The 21,955-nt window shown below is 40.2% G+C and overlaps 1 protein-coding gene across 2 annotated transcripts in view; it reads left to right on the top strand.

Annotated features, from left to right (window-relative positions):
- Positions 1 to 21,955, top strand: part of ache (acetylcholinesterase) — a 55,365-nt gene that overhangs the window by 14,281 nt on the left and 19,129 nt on the right. Inside the window, exons 2-4 of one of the 2 annotated variants that reach the window (XM_044341126.1) lie at positions 16,182 to 16,707; positions 20,083 to 20,306; positions 20,411 to 20,671. In XM_044341126.1, the coding sequence (XP_044197061.1) occupies positions 16,275 to 16,707; positions 20,083 to 20,306; positions 20,411 to 20,671 (918 nt within the window). In that variant the 5' untranslated portion in view covers positions 16,182 to 16,274. Of the gene's footprint in view, positions 1 to 16,181; positions 16,708 to 16,740; positions 16,761 to 20,082; positions 20,307 to 20,410; positions 20,672 to 21,955 lie in introns of those variants that run through there. The other variant, XM_044341127.1, reaches the window with a different exon arrangement.

Genomic DNA, 21,955 nt, shown 5'->3' with positions numbered 1-21,955 from the left:
TTGTTCACTGAGTCTTTTTACACCCTTTAACTCTTCCATTTTGTTGTTGGAGTTTTTGCCTTGGGGCTCCTTTTATCTTTTCCATTTGATTTGAGCTTTGTTCCTATATATAGCTATTATTTAACCACATGCACTTCTTCAGTGAATATCTATAATGAAGCTACACCAGGCTGATCAAAGATCTGTGCTCTATTTATGTGACTTTTCAGGATGGTTTTTTTTTAGAGGACTGATTTGTTATTCAGTATACAGATAGACAGCGTCTTCCATACTCTGTCCAATGTTTTATCCTAAGAGACACATGACATGCCCCCGCCCCCAGTGAAACCAATCCTCCTGTGAACTTCATACACAAATTCCTCAGTCTAATTTGAGAAGTGACACACTTTCTCCCCACCCTGTCCACGACCCCTCCACTGAGTGTCTCCCTGTGCCCCCCTCTCTTATTTCCTCACTCTCTCAAACTCCTCCTCCTTCCATCTCCTCTCTCTGTTTTGTATTCATCTGTTCCTCTTTTCGTTCTCTCTTCTCACAGATCACCTTCAGAAGTCTTCACAACTTAAACTGGTGCTATTTTCTGCAGCATTTCGGTGGCACCTGATTTTGATTTAATAGTCTTTTGACAAAAAATGATGTTACCTTTAGTCACATTTTATTCATTTGATTTTTGTTAGTTTTAGTCAACAAAAACTAAAAACATTTTAGTCTAGTTTTCATCATGCCTTTTTATTTTTTATTTTGAGGCGCCACTTTCACCATCTTTGTTGTGTACAGTTACCATGGCTAAAGGTTAGCGTTTACTTGTTGACAAACACAGTATCCATGTGACACTGTCTGTTTGAACAGAGTATTCCTGTTCACCCACCATTAGCATGAACATTAGCAAGGCTACCTGTGCTCTCCACTGCAGAGCAGCTGATCACTCACCTGTTCACTAAGACTGCATCCATTTCTCTCCGTTTTGATCCTCCCTCAAGACTAAAGCTGTGAAAACAGTTTTTCCAAAACATCCTCCTGAGTGTGTAAATGTGAAAATGCCAGCTTGATGTTGTGTGTATGGAGAAAACGGAACTTTGTAGAAACGCTGTTATATCAGTGACAAAACAGATGGTGGCAGTAGTGCAGCATTTCATTGGAAGAGGACAAAGAAGAAACACAATAACAACAATCGCGGATGGCTTCATGCGCGTGTTGTTCTCTTTATTGTCTACTTTGACAGCTTGTTTATAGTTAAATATAGCTGTCTACCACCTTTCACTGCTGAAATTAATCTGCCAATTACTAATTTGCAATCTGCTTGCAATAAGCTAAATGTCAGGAAGCTGCTGGGGCAACAGAAGTAGTATACCGTTTTGTCTTCTCTGGTTTTCTGTAGCTGACTTGCTTGTCTGTCCTCTGTGTATGCCCACTAGGAGGAGAATTAGCTGTTATGGCGTCTTAATGTGGACAGGTATTTCCAGAAACAAGGTGAAACTCCTTCTTTGGATGTAATTTTTGCGCAAAAACAGCATTTTAGAATTTAGCTGGCTTAATGTAGATGTAGTCTAAATCCTGTTCACTGTCTGGGTTTATCTTGAGAGGAGAGGAGAAGAGGGATAACAAAGTGATTTTTCTTTGGTGAGCATCAAAAATTTAGATGGTTGACTGCCAACATTATTCCTGGAACTGACTTACTACACATCCACAACACTTGATAATATTACATTATCTTACCTTTTTATAAATGTGGCCAAGCTCACTACATGTTTTCACAGCTGTTTTGTTGCTGCTTCTTTTCTAATTCTCAATGGATTGTGGATGTATTTAGTCCATAAATCTATTTCTTTGTCACATCACATTACTGACAGACAGAACGTTATTGAATGCAAGATACTTCTTATTAACAGTTAGAGCAACAGCTCAAACAGCTAAATCAACTTCTGAGCAACAGATATGATTGGCTACTGGAGGAGACTGTTTTACTAATAAGGAGCTACAGTGTGTGATTCCACCGATGCTGCAGCTCACTGAACAAGACAATTAAAAGTCATTAATTAATGTGTCCATTTTTCCATCTTTTACGTTTTTTTTTTATTTGTTGATGAAAGATATCAAACATTTCTTCATAGTTCGAATTTTCAAAGGTCACTTTTTATTTACTTTTAGTCGCATTTTTGTTGTGAAAAAAACGTCATAAACAAAAAATGTCTGTCATACTTTTTGTTGACTAAATTAACACTGCTGCATAAAATAAATTACTAGCATTTGGGTTTCATTTTGCATATACTCAAGCAAATTACCCGCATGGTGCATAATTAACATCTTAATAGCTGTGGCCCAGTTACACACTACACTATTTAAATTCTAACAGTGTTTTCAGTATTTAGTGCATTTCCTCTGACAAAATTACATAATGAAGCAGTATAAAAGCGCTGAAATTTGTGACTGCAGTACTGATGATGATCATCATTCACAAAAGATAGATCATGGAAGTTGGGTTGAACAATTAATAATTTTAGTACGAAATAGCGATTTGTTGTGATTTTAATTATAACTATATTTAGCAGTGTCTTAAGCTGTGGGAGGTGTAAGATTAAGACAGCAATGGATGATTTTGACAGCTTTTCATTCACAGTTGTCTTTTGATGCTCAGGTGACTAAAGTGGTGCAGTCCTGCTTTGTCAAACTGAGACATGTAACCAAGATAAGGTCATTCCTCTCATTTGCAGATCCAGAGAAGGTCATCCATGCTTTTATATCCTCCCGACCTGACTACTGCAGTGCACTTAATTTTGGCCTAAGTAGGTGAAACATCCCAAAGACTACAACTAATATGAAACACTGCTACCAGGGTATACCTTCTCATTCCAAATAAACCCCACTGCATTTCTCAGGGAATGGGACTTCAGGCCTCAGTATGATTCAAACGAACAAGGTTACATGACATGTCGTCCTACCATGTCAGAAGTAATTCTACCTGTTCTACATGTTCCCACTGGCTGGACCCAAAGCCTGCCATCATAATGTCCTACTGGCTGCATCCCACTGCCTCCAATCTCTCTTCACAAAGTCTTTTGTGTGGTGTTTGTAGGCATGACATGAAGAATTGTGCTTTCTGAAGGTATTCATGGTTCTGTACTCAGCTGTTCACACGAAAAGTGGAGGAAGTATTTGTGTAAGCAATATTAAGGAGATCTTGAGAGGGAAATTGGCAACTGTCTCTTTTGGTTAGTAGCAAAAACTTGCACTTGCATTCCACTGTCACAAAGGCAGTTTCAAGATACTGTTAGACGATCAGACAAGCATTTCCTTCAAAGTATGCCAAGGCCTTGAGAACTGCACTTTTAGGCATTTAGAAGCAATTTGGTACCCACTGGTAATCACCAATTCCACCCTTCCCTCTCTTTTCCTTCTCCAGCATCCTTATCCCCTACTTCCCTGCAGCCTCACTCCCCCTCCTCTCTTCTACCTCCTTGTTGTTCCCACCATGCAGCTGTCACTGCTATTAATAATTGCGATGCACACCCCCCATAAAAACATCTTTCCTCCTGCCATTCCTGCATTCTCTCCCCTTCCCTCTCTCTTCTGTCTTACACTGTATGAGGTCTTCCACTAATTTTCAGTTCTCCTCTATTGAGATAGCATTACTTAGTGCATTCTATAAACTGTACAGAAACATGAACCAGGTTTCTGTGATGTCAAATCAAGTCAGTTTTATTTATATAGCCTCAAATCACAGCAGAAGTTATCTCAGGGCACATAGAACAGGTCTAGACTGTACTCTTTAAATTACAGAGACCCAACATTTTCCCCATGAGTAAGCACTTGGCGACAGTGGCAAGGAGAACTCCCCTTTAAGAGGAAGAAACTTGAACAGAACCGGGCTTTAGGTGGGCAGCCATCTTCCTTGACCAGTTGGGTTGAGAGAGAAAGAGGGAGGGGAGAGGAGAAAGAGAAACACAGAGAAGCACAGCAACAACAATAACAACAACAATAATAGAATAATAAGAAACAGGTTGCTGGGTGTCGGCAAAAAAAAAAAAAAAAAGTGAAAATAGTAGATCTCTCCATTACAAAAACACCATTCGCTGTCTGGTCATGTAAAAACAACCCATGCTGGAGTCGAACAGCATTTTATAAAAATGTTGTTTAATACATACAAATTATACTTTCATATGTTTTATGTTGTGGCACATACACTGCTAGAAGTTTTTTTTTTCATTTTTAAAGGAAGTAACGTGGTTTAACATTACTTGGGAAGTAACGTGAAATGTAAACGTTAAAAGATTGAGCTTGTTTCCTCTGGTGTTTCATTGTCATGATATTAGATTATTGGGAGTTGTACCATAGCAGTTGATCATTGTATTGTTGGGAGCACAGGGCATGCCTCCTCACCCTTTATCCTGAAGTTATCAGCTCTTCTCTTAATTACATATTGTTGTTTATTGGTTAATCCTGCTGGATACTGGTTATTGATTTTTACATCCAGTACCTCCTTAACAATATTGAGATCCATTTTACTTACCCTACCTACTCCTACCTCCTCTCCCTTACCTTTTCACACACAAACAATTACAATGCACACAAATACACAAACAAAACAAGTACACACCTCACTTACTCAGCCACTTTCACTCACAGACACTCAATCACGCACTATGTGTCTCTCTATCTCTCACTATATCTCGCTCACTAATATCCTGTCTAGCCGCTGCAAAAGCTCTATCGAAACGCCCAACAAACAAACCCACAAAGTTGTAGCATGTTAATCGACTTTATATAGCTTCCACTCCCCCCTCGTCGTTTCATTTGGTAAATGGTAAAAGGACTGTACTTGTATAGCGCCTTTCTAGTCTTCCGACCACTCAAAGCGCTTTTTACACTACAAATCACATTCACCCATTCACACAAATTCATACGCTGAATGGGTACAGGGGCTACCATGCAAGGTCCCAACCTGCCCATCAGAGGAAATCTAATCATTCATACACATCCACACACTGATAGCACAGCCATCAGAAGCAATTCAGGGTTAAGTGTCTTGCCCAAGGACACATCGACATGTGGACTGGACGAGCTGGGAATCGAACCGCCGATCTTCCGATTAGTGGACGACCCGCTCTATCTCCTGAGCCACATTGCTACCCCTGTGTATAATTACAAGTTAATCTGGACGCATTACGCTTTTCCACAGCTGACTCCACTCGTGTTCGAACTGGGTGTGAACATACTCTGTATGTTCCAAGCTGTATGAAAGTATAAACAGTTCTCACATTGATTTGACATCAGATACATAGTGGTATTTGATACAAATATGACACAAGAACATTTTGTAAATGATCTGACGTTTGCAGTTACTGCCTCCTTTCTTTAATATTGGGTGTGTTGGACACTGAGCAATCTAAACAGACAAACATCATTTTAAAATTATGAAGGATAGGTTAATGCAAATTAATCTCTATATTGAGAACTAATAGTTGGCCTTTCAGCATACAGTATCAGCAGGCATTATCCGCATGAAATCGCCCAGGACAGCTGCACAACATTGGTCAGTGTTACATCCACAGACAGGCTTTCAAAAACCAAATAAGTTGTGACATGTTCACCAAACTTTTATAGACTATTGTACCCCCGTGGTGATTTTGGTTTCTACGCCTGTGGGTAAACATTATCCAATTTCTGTCACTATTTGCTAAATAAGAGTTAACAGTCATGTGTAACATCGATGAATGAGCGTGCTGAATCGTACAACTATATCGATGTGATGAGAGGGATAAATGCCTGTAGCCTTCGATATGAAACATGATCGATGGTACATAACATCACAGATGTTGCCACAAGTTAAACTGGGTGTTACGCTATCACAATTTGACAGCTAGCAGCTAACTCCACACTATGTTCGAGGTGAACACATACAGTGGTGTGGATAATTGTTTGCCCCCTTCCTGATTTCTTTTTTTTTTTTGCATGTGTGTCACACCTAAATGTTTCAGATCAACACACAAATTTAAATATAAGACAAAGACAACACAAAATGCAGTTTTTAAATGAAGGTTTTTATTAAGGGAAAACTAAATCCAAACCTACATGGCCCTGTGTGAAAAAGTGATTGCCCTCTAAACCTAATAACTGGTTGGGTCACCCGTAGCAGCAACAACTGCAATCAAGCGTTTGCGATAACTTGCAATGAGTCTTTTACAACACTGTGGATGAATTTTGGCCCACTCATCTTTGCAGAATTGTTGTAATTCAGCTACATTGGAGGGTTTTCGAGCATGAACCGCCTTTTTAAGGTCATGCCACAGCATCTCAATAGGATTCAGGTCAGGACTTTGACCAGGCCACTCCAAAGTCTTCATTTTGTTTTTCCTTCAGCCATTCAGAGGTGGACTTGCTGGTGTGTTTTGGATCATTGTCCTGCTGCAGAACCCAAGTTTGCTTCAGCTTGAGGTCACGAACAGATGGCCGAATATTCTCCTTCAGGAGTTTTGGTAGACTAGCAGAATTCATGGTTCCATTTATCACAGCAGGTCTTCTAGGCCCTGAAGCAGCAAAACAGCCCCAGACCATCACACTACCACCACCATATTTTACTGTTGGTATGATGTTCGTTTTCTGAAATGCGGTGTTACTTTTACGCCAGATGTAATGGGACACACACCTTCCAAAAAGTTCAACTTTTGTCTTGTCAGTCCACAGAGTATTTTCCCAAAAGTCTTGGATCATCAAGATTTTTTTCTGGCAAAAATGAGACAAGCCTTACTGTTCTTTTTGCTCAGCAGTGGTTTTCGTCTTGGAACTCTGCCATGCAGGCCATTTTTGCCCAGTCTCTTTCTTATGGTGGAGTCATGAACACTGACCTTAACTGAGGCAAGTGAGGCCTACAGTTCTTTGGATGTTGTTATGGGGTCTTTTGTGACCTCTTGGATGAGTCATCACTGCGCTATTGGAGTAATTTTGGTCGAGCCACTCCTGGGAAGGTTCACCACTGTTCCATGTTTTCACTGTTGGAGTCCCAAAGCTTTAGAAATGGCTTTATAACCTTTTCCAGACTGATAGATCTCACTACTTACTTTATTTTCTTTCTCATTTGTTCCTAAATTTCTTTGGATCTCGGCATGATGTCTAGCTTTTGAAGATCTTTTGGTCTACTTCACTTTGTCAGACAGGTCCTATTTAAGTGATTTCTTGATTGAGAACAGGTGTGGCAGTGTGGCATCAGGCCTGGGTGTGGCTAGAGAAATTGAACTCAGGTGTGATAAACCACAGTTAAGTTATGTTTTAACAGGGGGGGCAAACACTGTCATCTCCCATTCCCTTTAAAAGCCAGGTGCACTTGCACCTTGGCGGATTGCTATTATAATGGCGCATTTGCCAAGTAGAAAGAAGGAGCTCTTCTCTGCAGAGGAAACGGATGTGCTCTTGCGCAAAGTGAAAGCGCACGATCCATAACGAGCACACTGGCCCCTGCTGCTCCTGGGCCCTCCTGTGGTCAGCCCCAGACCACCAGTTTAAGGTCATGTTCATTAATTTGTTGCAAATTTATTTTCGTTTGTTTTTTGAAAAGGTTTTTTTTTTAATTACAGCTTTGTTTCTTTAAAATTGTGTTGTTCAGACATGGAGTGTCAGGTCAGGTTAATTGCTGAAAGTATAGAAACCTGATCACTGTACTCTCAAAAAATGTTAAACAATATTTGTTAAATACTGTTAAAAAATTAAATCATTAATTTTAATCATGTGAGGAATCATTAACATAATTGTCAGGACTTGGATCAGCTCTCCAAGGTGCTGATCCTGCTGCTGGCAGCAGCCAGGAGCTGTCCAGATTCATTTCTTTCTTTAATCATTGTTTTCACCTCATTTATTTCCTCGTATGTTCCTCATGTCCTCATGTACTGATGTAGCAGGAAAGTCAATCTGTGTCTGATCCGTTGCTGTTGGTCTGTTTAAATACCTACATGTATTGCCATGATTTGGTCAAATAATTAGACAACTTCAGCCGTCATTACTGTGATTAGTTCATTAGTTCAAACTGATAAATATTATGACTAACAATTATGACATGTATTTTTTTAAATATGTTTTTGTACACAATAATAATCTTTCACACTATAATCCTTTTATTTGTCATCGTTTGAATGTCTGTGCGCTGCTGTCCGTCCGTGTGTGTGTGTAACAAGCAGAGTGTATGTGCGTTGTGCGCCCGCCTATGTAGGTGAATATTACTGTCTTGATAATGCGCCCTTAAAATAACAGTGAAACACTGCACCATTCACTTCAGACTAGATTTTTGTTCAATCACGCAATCGCTCTCTGCTGCCTCAATAGCAATGCGCCAACAATGTGCCTGACCACACCTCATTTTATGACCAACACACCCATGGGCGTTCAGACGGTTACAAGTGCATTTGCTATTTAAACAACGTGGGCACTGGATGGGAAAATGACAACTGCATCGATCTTAAACTATCAAAGACACTTGCGTTGTGCTTGGCACCACTTTGCGCCGGGCGTAAGATAGGGCCCACAAACTTACAAGACACCAAATAATTTGTTGCAGTGGTGAAACATTTGTCAGAAAAGAAGAGAACTTCCCCCCTTCTTTCTCCTAAAGCAGGAGGGGAGGCACGCAACGAGTCAGCACCAGGCCCCAATGCAAGATGGTCAGTGCGGGCCTGCCCAGCACAACCAGACGTAATATAATGTAATATCAGCAGCACATAAAAGAAGTGAAAGCACACAGCTTTAAAATGACCAGCAACAGCAAAATGCACTGCTATGTTGACACCCAAATGAAATTATTACAAGGAAAACAGCCCACCATGCCATGGAAGAGGAGTCATGATAACAAGGCCAAGATAGTGATAGACAAGCCTACTTGACAAAATCTGGTGTCGGACCATCATACCAGATGAAAACATAATCGTTGACAGCGCGCCCACACATTGACATTATTCATGTCTGCACACAGGCCTTATAAACACAAAACACAAGTGTGTAGGTTGATTATTAGTCAAATAATAAATAAATTCTACCTACATCATAGGCGGACTCTCTGCTAGCATTAGCGGGTGTCTTATTTGGCTCTCCCTCAGTGGAACAACTAGTGCTTGCTATCTTGTCTTTCTTATTTAAAGAAACTGCCTATTTTTGGAAGCTTTGCTTTTTCTTTCTCGGCTGCTTTTTCCAACTTTTGCTCCTGAAACCTGCTTTTGTGTTTGTACTCCATTGCTTGTTTTTCACTTAACTTACTATGTGGATTTTGCTACCCAGTAATTCGCATGTCCATAATTACCCAGAATTCCATGTGGGCACACTTTTCACATTTTTGAACATCAAATCGCCCTTAAATCCTTATTGATACTTAATTTGGAAATGTAAACTGTTTTATGTTATTGTGTTGTTATTAATTTGGTGAATGACTGACATCAAGTATGTGACACCATGGAGTAGATGACTCATTGAGTACTATAAATACTTACAGTTCACAATAAAATTTTGGTTGCTGCATGTATACTGTAGACTCAGTGCTTGAGATGTTCACGATATTTTGATACGATAGTGGCAAGAGGGGTTCCAGGCCCCAGTGCAGCTGCATTACCTGCATATGGTAGTTTTGCCGCTGCTAGGATACACAACAGAGACAGAAACCGATAGAAGAGCGAGAGTACCAGCAGCCTTTGAGAAGTGCTGGTGCCCAAGAAGAAGTCATGGTACTCCAAAGAGTAAAATGTAGAGGTCTGGTACTGCGTACCAGTGAGTACCAGACCTCTACCACTTCGAGCACACACTGGAACTTGGAACTGAAGATTTTATCTCACTAGTAGGCATGTCCGTGCAAAATATGATCTTAGTAGTGAGACACTGTTCACAAGTCTATTCCAGAGCCAGTCCGTCTCACGTTTCTCTGACGTTTGGAGGTTCCCATCTCATATCTCCAAAGATGATGTGAAACTGATGTGAACTTATGAACTCCTAAAACATGATCAAATAGCTCTATAATGCATCCTGTTACATTTCATTTGTTCACCGAACCTCCAAACACCAGAAGCTTAATCTGCAGAAGGACACACACAAGACTTATAGTTGTGTATAAAGGGCTGTATACTCAAACACATGCATTTATACTTTATCTGTTTGTACTGCTTTGTGTGTCTGGGTAGGTGATAGTGTTCACATGTTCACATACAGAGGTCAGGGTTAGCTATAAATTTCTTCAAACTTTATCAGACTGGGGGTTTGAATTTGTCCTCTGCACACCACCTTGCTGTGATGAGCTCTCACAAACACAGTGTTGTACCTCATTTTGTATTTGCTTACAATTGTGCAACAATGCCTGGAGACAGTTGTCTCCCACCTGTCAGGTTAGAGGCTTCTGTTTATGTTTTGCAATGTATGGTTGTCATAGTGACAGGATTAGCTCGGAGGAGCAGTAAGGGATAGGGGGCAACTCTGTGTGTGTGTGTGCGTATACTATTTCTGAACACACTCCCTCTCAGTTGTATAGAGAATCTATTTTGGTGATGTCACTTTTCTCTGTCCCTCACACACATATTCACACAAACAAACAGGGTGATATTATCAATTGAATACCACAACATGTTCAACATGGAAAGTGTGAGTGAAGCTACAGAGGAGACTGATCCTCTTTCTTTTTGTGTTTGCTGAGCTCCACAGAGACTTCCCAAATGCTTGTGTAAAAAGTTCCAGCCTGGCCGGTCCATCATATTGTCTCATCTAAACAACTGTCTTACAATATTAACAACACTTTACATACACAGCAAACATTACCCAGCTGATTTCCCCTTCAGCATCAAACTATGTGTGTGTGTTTATACTGTGCTGCTTTTTAAGGCCAGTATATTTTTGTGTGTCAGCTCTATTATTGAAGAAACCACAAACAAACTGAAGATGATTATTTAGATATCTCAAGGATTATTTTCATTGACCAAAGAGGGAATTTTGGGGAATAAGACCCTATAAATTGCAGCCATACTAGACTCCAACTCCATCAACCCCTGGAGGGCAATCAGTTCTCCCATTCTAAGGACTAAAAGTGAGCATGTGTCCACCTCTGCTGTTTCCATTTGTCCCTTCTTTTAAAAGTTTGTCTCTCATAAGTCCTCCAACTTTATGGAAACGCAAATCTAAGTCAATGGGAGGGTCCCTTTAACCAAGAATTTACATCTGTCAAGAGTTTGAGTTTGAATCTGATTCATGTCTGAAGTCTTCTTAACAGTTCAGACTTAGCAACAATATGGCTATTTGTAGAGATTTCACTGCAGATGCATTGTGTCCTCTTGAGTAAGTAATGAGGGCATATAGAAACCTCAATTATGATTAGTTGAAAGCATAATACTCAACAGCATAGATCTCAGGTCATAGTTGAGCCCAGGCTGGAACTGTAGCCCACTGCTGTTTCTTTAATTACTTTTTATTAAGTGCAAGGACAGCAGAGTGCTCCAGTTTCTTCCTGAGCTGAGCTAAGCCCATGGACTGAGATCTACGACCATTTGTCCTTCTCTCGAGAGTTGTGCCAAAACATCTGGTTTAACTGACTCCAAAAATCACCAACTATGCCGATAATTTATTTGTTTAAGTCATTTATCAAATAAAAACACCTTCCATTCTTTGGATGTGATACTCTCATTTGATATAATTTTTGGACTGTGAGTTGAAAAAAATAAATTTGAGATGTCACGTTGGGTTTTGGGGAGCTGAGTATTTTACTTTATTTTCTGAAATTTTATTGACTAAATGAAAATTAATTTGAGTAGAACTCATTTGAATAGAAAGAAAAATAATCATTAGTAACAGCCCTGCTTGAGATCCAGAGGCTAAAGAACCAAATATAATGATTTCCTGCTATCCACCCCACAATCAACAACCACAATGTATATACCGTATATTTTATGCTACAGCCAAATGTTGAATCCTTATCAAGAAGATGTATGGAACACATTCAGAGCCAATGAAAGGCAACAAGCAAAATGTTAGACCTATTGTGTAGCAATAATTTGCAGCAACTGGAGAGGAAAGAAAAGACCAGTACTTTCTTTTTGGTTTAAGTTCTTGCTTAACTTTTTCCATCTTGACCATATGAAAAAACAATAAAAATCAGTTTAGCAGGTTAAACTTTCTTGGAGAACGGGGAAACATTCTATTTGAGACACAGTTGTTGACTTTGACCCAATGGGAGTCACTGTTACCATGTTCCTCTGACTACACTCACCTATAAACTAAAGTAAAAAAAAAATTCCCCTCCCCCATACTTCCTCCAGCACCCGCAAAAATGTCCATACAGTCTCTTATAGTTATTGAGTTTCATACTCTGCCAAGTGCCATGTTAATCCATCAAACGATGTGGCATTTACTAGGGTTTTACTCTGATGCCTCTTTATAGCACCCCTTATGACCACACACCTGTCTCAGTCTTTGTTGCTGGGTAGTGAGGGGCTTTAAACGTCTGCATGCTGACAGAAAATAACCGTCGCTCCTTCATAGTGGAAACTTGGAAATGAGAGATTTCAGGAATGCAAATTATATTTAGTGGAGTCAAACCTCTACAGGATATATGAGGCAGATACCAATATTCATATTTGAAAATATTAAAAATCTGATAATGATAGCAGACAATATTAATTTTCTTTCCACAATCTATAACATGATTTAACATTTTTTACCCTAAATTATTTTTTTCAACAATTGCGATCAAGAAATGTACTAGGCAGGATGTTTTACTGTTGTTTTATAACCTTGACACTACTCTGTGGTGGACAGACTAGAGAATGCTGACATTGTTTCAAAACAAATCTTTGTCATTTCTCTGCTTCAATTTCTTGAACTGACATATATGCTGATACTGATATTGATATATCTGCAATGAATTAATATCAGCCAGCACATCGTCCAGACAATTTATTGGTCAGGCTCTAAAACTCAGAGGTGGTTTATTATAATGTGTGTCCTTGTGTGCATTGCATAGTACTAATAAACGAGGATCCACTGGTAATAACTAGTTATCGAAACTCTACAATTCTATTTATTAAACTGCATCATGAAAGAATAATATTTAATTTGAAATAATAAAGGCCTTCAAACTAAGTGGTGGCTTTAGTGGTGCATACCCTATTCACAAGCAAACTTGCAATTAATTAGCCACCACAAGCTAACTACAACACAGTGAACCTAAGTGGTCCCCTCAAGGTCCCGTGTCTTGGGCAGGTACCCGGTTGGTACATGTAGGTACTGCTGCCACCCACTGTTTTGTGCCAATTATGTAATCTTGTTACTAACTCTTCAGATTATTAGCACAGATCTAGTTGATGCAAATGCACACATTTCCATTTTTTCATTTCTATTTGCTTTGCTGAATTTATGGAAATTCACCTTTTATTTGTAAGAAGCAACTGTAGAAACTAAATAGGATTCAGCATCACCTGAGCTTGGACAGTATAATTGCTTTTACAGCCTCTTATGCAGGAGATATAAAATCTATACAGATATTTAAGAACAGGAAGTACTTACTGATTGGTATCAGATCAGCAGATTCTAATGACATTTAAACAGTGATCAGTATCTGCACCAAAAAGCCTAACTGGAAGATCCCAGCTGGCAAGATCCGTATGTTGACAGTCAACTTATAAAAAAGCCATATAATGGAACACTGTATCCTGCAGACCACCAAACAGCAGCTACTTCTGAACACAAGCAGAAACAGTGAAAGGTGTTTGATTCTACTATAACACTGACATGTTCATCTGTGCTGTAGAGCAGCAGGACTCTGCTGTTGTCTTGGTGTTGTGTTGAATATTTAATAAGTCTTTTCTGGGAAGCCAGAGCCCACCTACACTTCTCTACTCACAGTACTGTCCACTGATAACCTGCACCACCACGTCTATACATCCTGAATAAGCCCTATACTACGTGCTCAACTGGCTGCCTGAATTCAAGGCTTGAAGAATGCTGTTCAATCTAGCCTTTAGTTAAATTCAGTTTAGATGTGATTTAATTTGATGACATGATCTTATCGTTTTTACAATATTCTGTTGTCCTAAGCAACAATCCTGAGTAAATTATTATTCAAAGCCAAATGGCATGTTGCATGTGCATTTTACATGTGTAGAGATTTGTTGGATATAATGCGTAACGGATTCATTGCAGTAAACATCATTATTTGTGTGATTATGTATACATTTTTCAAATAGATTGATTACCCAGCCCTATAGGGCCACTTCGTTTTTTAATTTTCACATTTATCTCAGTGAAATTACTCGGACCTTTTATTTCCAACTGTGTCTGGAAAGTATTTGCATTACACTCCTTCATAGATTAGCAACCACTGGAAAAGGTTTTTTTTAATTAGTTATTTGTTCGTTTCAAAAGTCAAAGGGACATTTCATTGTCACCAAATCCGTCATTTTGCAGTATTACAATTCGCTCTTCGTCTCTCTCATAGCAGGTGCAGGCACAACTAAAGATGTAATAATAATGAGAGAAAAAGTGTTGATAAAAACATCATTGCTGTTCACTAAGTGTAGAACAAGAGGACCACAGGATTGTTCACACAGACAGAACAAGACAGACAGAAGAAGTAGTCCGAGTACAGTATATTCTGCATATCCTAACTCAATGTCAAGATATGCCAGTTTAGGCTTACATAGAAAACAATGTGTTTTGATGATGCCAGTGTATGTTGCCCTGTACTTTGTAATTATAAAAAATCTGAATGCATTTGTTGTATATATCTGGAATATTTGGTTTGTGAAGTACCTGTAGTTTAGTTTAATGCATTAAAAACAATATTTAAAAAGTAAATTTTTTCATCTGAACTTCCAACCCATAGCTAGAACCTAAACAAATACATTTTAGTTTTATTTTGTTAGTTTAAATAATAGTAGTCTTTGTCAACTTTTAGACAAAAAAATGGTATTTTAAGTCAACATTGGCGAAAATATTCAGACTTGACTGAAGAATCTGACAGAAAACAGTTTAATTTTGAGTGTAAGAGTTCAATTTATTTTTTCAATTAATTTATTTGTATAGCTCATTATCACAAATCACAAATTTGCCTCAGGGGGCTGTACAGTCTGTACAGCAATACAAATCCTTGATGCAAATAAGGACAGACAGACATGCAATAGATGTTGTGTGTACAGAAAAGACATTGAAAACAGGATGGCAAAATTATAATGGATTTACAATATATTAAATGAAGAGTTCCTTCTTGACCTTGAAAATATTAGTTTAATAAAGTAATCTTGACTCAAAATCCACATGCTAGGGATTTTTGGAGCATCCAAAGCACTGAAGCATAGGAATATTTTTTTTAGTTTTATCCTTATGTTAATGAAATGCATTTCCATATTTTGCAATGCATTAATTAGCTTATAGTTTGGTTTATATTTTATATCTGATTAGTTAATAGCTGTGGTACCTAAGGATGGTGATTTCTCTGTCTGTCCAACATGAACAGAACAAGATACATCAACTACTGGCCAGATTGACATGTAATTTGCTGTGGATATTCATGGACTCCAGACATTTGCCTAGAGCAAGAACATTTTTGAATTCTTATGCTGAAACTCATACTTTTTCCCACCAGTTTTGCTTATACAAGTGTTTAAGTCGGATTCACCGAACTCTCATAACTGCAACTTGTCATAAATAAAGATGCCTTGTTAAAGCAAAGCAGGTCATGACTGAAACAGGAGGTGGTCAAATCGTGAATGTCACTACAGGTGATGTTGCACTGTCAGCCCTGTCTCCTGTTCAACCCTGTCTCCTAGAAATAATGTTCATATATGACTCAAGTGCAACAGCAAATGTGTTTTGCTAGAAATGTAATGCTGCTGAATTACATTTTATCCAAACATAATGAAAAAATGTTAATTAATGTATTTGGCAAGTTGCAAAAATGTTATGTGTGAGCAATATTCCACATGTAAAAATAAAAATAAGAATTAGATTAGTTGTCTGCCTGTTTGAAGGAATCTTTGAATCTACCTTGATGACACATCCAGACTTCCTTCTTCCTCTGTCCTCTCATCCCTTTCCTCATCTGATTTATCCTTCTCTCATTCAATCTGTTCTCCATCACTCCTTTACGGTAATCACATTTCTCTCTCTCTCTCTCTCTCTCTCTCTCTCTCTCTCTCTCTCTCTCTCTCTCTCTCTCTCTCTCTCTCTCTCTCTGTCCATAGATCTGAGGGGAAGCAGAGCAGACCCAGCCCTCCCTGATTGAAGAGAAAATCACAACCACAGCTCCAGCCACACAGACCATCTTTGTCTCCATCATGCAGACCTCCATCCCTCTCCTTCTCTCCCCAGTCCTCCTCTTTTCTCTTCTCATCACCACCTGCTCCTCCCAGAGTGAGGCAGACCTCATCGTTCAGACACGTACAGGCCGGGTTCGCGGTGTCCGCATGCCGGTGCCGGACCGGAGCTACGTCACCGCTTTTCTGGGAATCCCCTTCGCTGAGCCACCGGTAGGGAAGCGGCGTTTCCGTCATGCTGAGCCAAAGCATTCATGGGCAGGGCTATATGAGGCCAACGCCTATCCTAACGCCTGCTACCAGTTTGTGGACACGACGTTCCCAGGCTTCCAGGGTAGTGAGATGTGGAATCCCAACAGAGAGATGAGCGAGGACTGCCTGTACCTCAATGTCTGGGTGCCCTCCTCAATCAGACCACACAATCTAACTGTCATGGTGTGGATCTACGGTGGAGGTACTTGGTCATGACTTCTTCAGAATGAGTCAAATATAAAAAAAGCACAAAAAGTAAGGAAATTTGTGTTTGGTAGATTATTTCTTTGTTGTAACAATGCTTCTCGACAATGGATCTTATATCATTGGAAAGCCAGTTTATTTCCCTTTTAAATGGTGCCACATTTGTAAGGAACATACATTTGTGGGATGAGCAGCAGAGCTGAGTATGTGGGTTGCGCCCATGAAAAATGTGCCAAATCTTCTCTGCCAATGCCAAACAGCTTATTCTGCCATTGACTCTTGTTTGGTGTTTGGTGGATTGGATGATTGAAGTTTGAAGAAACAAGACATATTGGCAATTTAACAATTTATTCATTGGTGCATGTGCGTGTGGAAGAACCATACACAGCCACAACAGCCTGGCACCTCCCACTCATGCTGGTCACCAGCCTGGTCACACACTGCTGTGGGATGGCATCCCATTCTTCAACCAGCATTTGGTGCAAGTCAGCCAACGTGGTTGTGTTGGTCACTCTGGCACAAACAGCACGCCCAAGCTGATCCCACAAGTGTTCAATGGGGTTGAGGTCAGGACTGCTGGCAGGCCATTCCATCCTCTCCACTCCCACACTCTGGAGGTAGTCTCTGATAAACCCCGCTTTGTGGGGGCGAGCGTTGTCATCTTGGAGGATAGAGTTCAGTCCCAGACTGTGGAGATATGGGATTGCCACTGGTTGCAGAATCTCATCTCAATATCTCTCTGCATTGAGATTGCCTCCAATGATGATAAGCCTCATTTTTCCAGTGAGGGAGATGCCACCCCACACCATCACACTGCCTCCACCAAAAGATGTTACTCTATCATTGCAGCAATTAGCATAGCCTTCTCCACACTTTGACCCTATCATCCAACTGCCGTGTTCCAGTGCACGTGTTGCTGACACCAGCGAAAAGCAGGCCTGATGGTGAAGGGCAGTCATGGCAGGCCTCCTGCCAGCCCTATAAGACCAGGGATCGGCTGCGTGCAGTCTGTTCCAGTTTGTCTTGGCAGAGAGCCGTCAGCCATATCGTCCTGCAAACCTTGACTACAAATCTGTAGAAGACAGCCTACGGTACCTAAGTGCTGACAGGGTGAGGAAACAGTCTTCTTGGGGTGTCGTCTTCTTGGGACGACCACTTTGCAGCCTGTCTCTGACATCCCCCATTATATGGAACTTGGCCTTTACTTTGGAGATGGTGCTAGGGCTCTCTCCAAATAATGCCGCAACTTGGTTTTGCAGAACACCAGCTTAAAGTTGCCCTATCTCACGGGCCCCATCCAGATCAGTCAAACGTGGCATGCTGATTCTTGGAGCAGACACCTACTGACCACTGTAGCAGGGCCCATGCTCACAGAAGCTCAAAACGAGAGTCAATAGCAACAGCAAAATAAGCTGTTTGGCATTGGCAGAGAAGATTTGGCAAATTTTTCATGGGTGCAATCCACATACTCAGCTCTGCTACTCATCCCACAAATGCATGTACCATTTAAAAGGGAAACAAATTTCCTTACTTTTTGTGCTAAGTTTAGATAGGTCAGACATGAGTCATTCTTACAGTGGGTCAGCAGTGGATAGCAAACAACAGAACACATAAAATGGCTCAATAGAAGCCAGCTAATAATGACAGTAAGTTGGATATAAAGCACAAAAGAATACTAGCATGGTGTTGAAATGGTCAGCAGTAATGTAATGTAGTAGGCATGTACCTACAACTATCTTGACCAAAATTACAGCAGAAGATATTCTCATTATATTGTTTTCCAGCATGTTGATATGTCCAGTTCACAGTATAGGGTAGGGCTGTCAATTTTTTATCGAAATTCAAGCTGCGTTTTGAAGGTGGGAAAAATAAGTATTTGATCTGTAATCATCCATTCAAATTCAAATTAAGCTTGAGGTTTCTTACCGTTTAAGGGGAGTTTTTTCTTGCCACTGTCACCAAGTACTTGCTTATGGGGGAATGTTGGGTCACTGTAAAATAAAGAGTACGTTCTACACCCACTCTATGTGAAAAGTGCCCTGAGATAACTTCTGTTGTGATTTGTGCTATATAAATAAAACTGAATTGAATTGAATTAAAAATTTATAGTGCAAAAGGGCACCAGGCAATCTGTTGCAATTCAGCTCAAATGAAGAGAACACGGTCAGACCAGATTTCGACTGGCATGCTGAGGCAAAAAGCAGGCAAGACAGGAAATAAAGCCTGGGCAGAGTTGTAAGCATGTATTTCAGGAATTAGCATGGCTTGTGGTCTAACAACAGGAGTCCACAAGTTGAATATTAGGCATCCGTTTAGTATAATGTCCACTCCTCCACTCTCTGTAAATAGGGGAGACCCTCAGTAGACCACTACAACTTGCAAGTCGGGTCATGTGACTGACGGCCAGTAGGCAAATTTTAGGTAGCCATGCTAGGTTATTGTTCTGTAACAGAAGATAAACAGTGAAGACAGCAAAACACAACAGTCATTAGAAAATGAGTAAAACTGATCATTATTAAAGCTGTCAATAAACTTGATGCCTTTTTTCACTCATCTTTTTAGTTTTAATACATTTTGATTGGAACAATGTAAAATTTGAAAATGTAAACATTTGAAATCTAAAAATGTTGACCATGAGAGAAACAAATTAAACACTTGTATAAGCTGACCTCCCTTCAAATAAACCACATTAATTACTTTCCAATTTCTGTATCATAGGTCTGCATTTTCCCTGAAATTCCTCAACTCTGTTCAGATTGTCTCTTCAGCCAATAAAGAGGAAACAACTCAATGCCAATGTAGTAAAAACACAAAAACTTGGTGATTTTTCAAGAATAAATTCCTACTGGAATGTGTTCATTATAAAACCACCAAACCCACAGTATGTAAGATAACATCGTACTAGCTCGCACAGTGGTTAGTCAGTTGTGAACACGCTAGTGGATTAGCTTGCTAGCAGTAGTGCAAGCTCAACTACCCCCAGCAGTGATCCTCTCCTTGCAGGTGGTAACGGTCCATCGTGTGTTCCTGTAAATAGACAATCAAGTTATTATTAGAATTATTAGATTGAGTGGACTCACAGTACCTGTTCAGATTGAAATCTTTGGATTTGATCACAACATTCCCATGGTAATTAGCAGTGACTTGCATATAAAAGGAATTGAGAGGTGGTAAGGAGCACCAGGTTTTATTATATGCAGACGACATGCTTCTTCATACTGTAAATTGGAACTTGTATCATCCCTGCCAAACTACCAGCTGAATCCACTGTATCCTTGAATGATAATCACCCTGGTGTGCTGGATATTTTGTCTGTTTTGGGAGAATGTGATATAATGGCTTAATACTGCACTGTAATATCTAATATTTTCAGGGTTCTACAGTGGTTCTTCTTCACTGGACGTGTATGATGGCCGTTACCTAGCTCACAGTGAGACAGTCATCGTGGTTTCCATGAACTACCGAATTGGTGCCTTCGGTTTTCTTGCTCTGCATGGTTCATCTGAGGCTCCTGGCAATATGGGCCTGCTTGACCAGAGGATGGCACTGCAGTGGGTACAAGATAACATCCATTCCTTTGGTGGCAACCCCAAACAGGTTAATTTCCCACTGTTTTATTCATCTATCCTTTTGTTCCTACACTAGGAAATTGGTGTGAGCTTGTTTTGATCCTGATCTTTCTATTTGCTGTCTTTTAACAGGTGACCATCTTTGGTGAGAGTGCTGGTGGTGCTTCAGTAGGATTCCACCTCTTGTCTCCCGACAGCCGGCCTACCTTCACCAGGGCCATTCTTCAGAGCGGCGTCCCCAATTCCCCCTGGGCTTCAGTCAGCCCTGCTGAGGCCCGCCGACGGGCCACGCTGCTGGGCAAATTGGTGGGCTGCAATGGGGGGAATGACACAGAGCTGGTGGATTGTCTGCGCAGTAAAAGTCCGCAGGAGCTTATCGACCAGGAGTGGCAGGTATTGACAACTCTATCAGTGAACACTCAGTGAAGTTCACTTCATCTTGTCTTGAGGCCAAGACATGGCAGTTTCATGAGGGAATATGTCACTTTCGCACACAATTAGCTTATTATGTTTTTTTAACATTTACATATATATATATATATATATATATATATATATATATATATATAAACTTAGCGCAATAAATCTTACACCGTTGGAAAGCCAGTTTATTTCCCTTTTAAATGGTGCCACATTTGTGAGGAACATGCATTTGTGGGATGAGCAGCAGAGCTGAGTATATGGGTTGCGCCCGTGTAAAATATGCCAAATCTTCTCTGCCAATGCCTAACAGCTTATTCTGCCATTGACTCTTGTTTGGTGTTTGGTGGATTGGATGATTGAAGTTTGAAGAAACAAGACATATTGGCAATTTAACAATTTATTCATTTAACAAACAGGAGCCTCAGTAGTGTGTGGAAGAACCATACACAGCCACAACAGCCTGGCACCTCCTCCTCATGCTGGTCACCAGCCTGGTCACGCACTGCTGTGGGATGGCATCCCATTCTTCAATCAGCAATTGTCGCAAGTCAGCCAACGTGGTTGTGTTGGTCACTTTGGCACAAACAGCACTCCCAAGCTGATCCCACAAGTGTTCAGTGGGGTTGAGGTCAGGACTGCTGGCAGGCCATTCCATCCTCTCCACTCCCAAATTCTGGAGGTAGTCTCTGATAAACCCCACAAACCGACAAATGCTGGTTGAAGAATGGGATGCCATCCCACAGCAGTGTGTGACCAGGCTGGTGACCAGCTATGATGTAAACTATGTTTACATCATATGTAAACATAGTTGGCTACACAGCAGTGCCAGCTGTCTCAAACAAAAATAATGGTAAGGTATATTTCAGGATAAAGATAACAAGGATAACACTTTGGATACTTTGTTAATGTAATGTTAACATGAGCTGAAACTCAGTTACCCTGAATTCTTTGAATAAATCTGGATGTCTGTCTTTGAGGTGCTTCGCTAAGTTTTCTCCTTTCATCTGAAAAGTTCGATGGCACTGTTTGCATACTGGTTTTTACGAATTTATTATTAATCCCTGATGATCCATATCAGTGCATACTTCCACACACAACTCTTACTATTTTGCTTTTCGATGAGTCGAGACAGAGCTGTTGCTGCAGCTGCACTTGTCACCATCTTCCACTTGTTGTTGTTCTTCCATGCAGGTAGGCGCTCTGTTTCTTACTTTGGCATTTACTGGCAGACTAAATCACTTGTAGGCTTATGTG

This window comes from Thunnus albacares, chromosome 22 (genome assembly GCF_914725855.1).
Source record: "Thunnus albacares chromosome 22, fThuAlb1.1, whole genome shotgun sequence".
Lineage (NCBI taxonomy): Eukaryota > Metazoa > Chordata > Actinopteri > Scombriformes > Scombridae > Thunnus > Thunnus albacares.
Note: the sequence above shows the minus strand (reverse complement) of the source record. Positions and strands in the feature narration are given on the sequence as shown.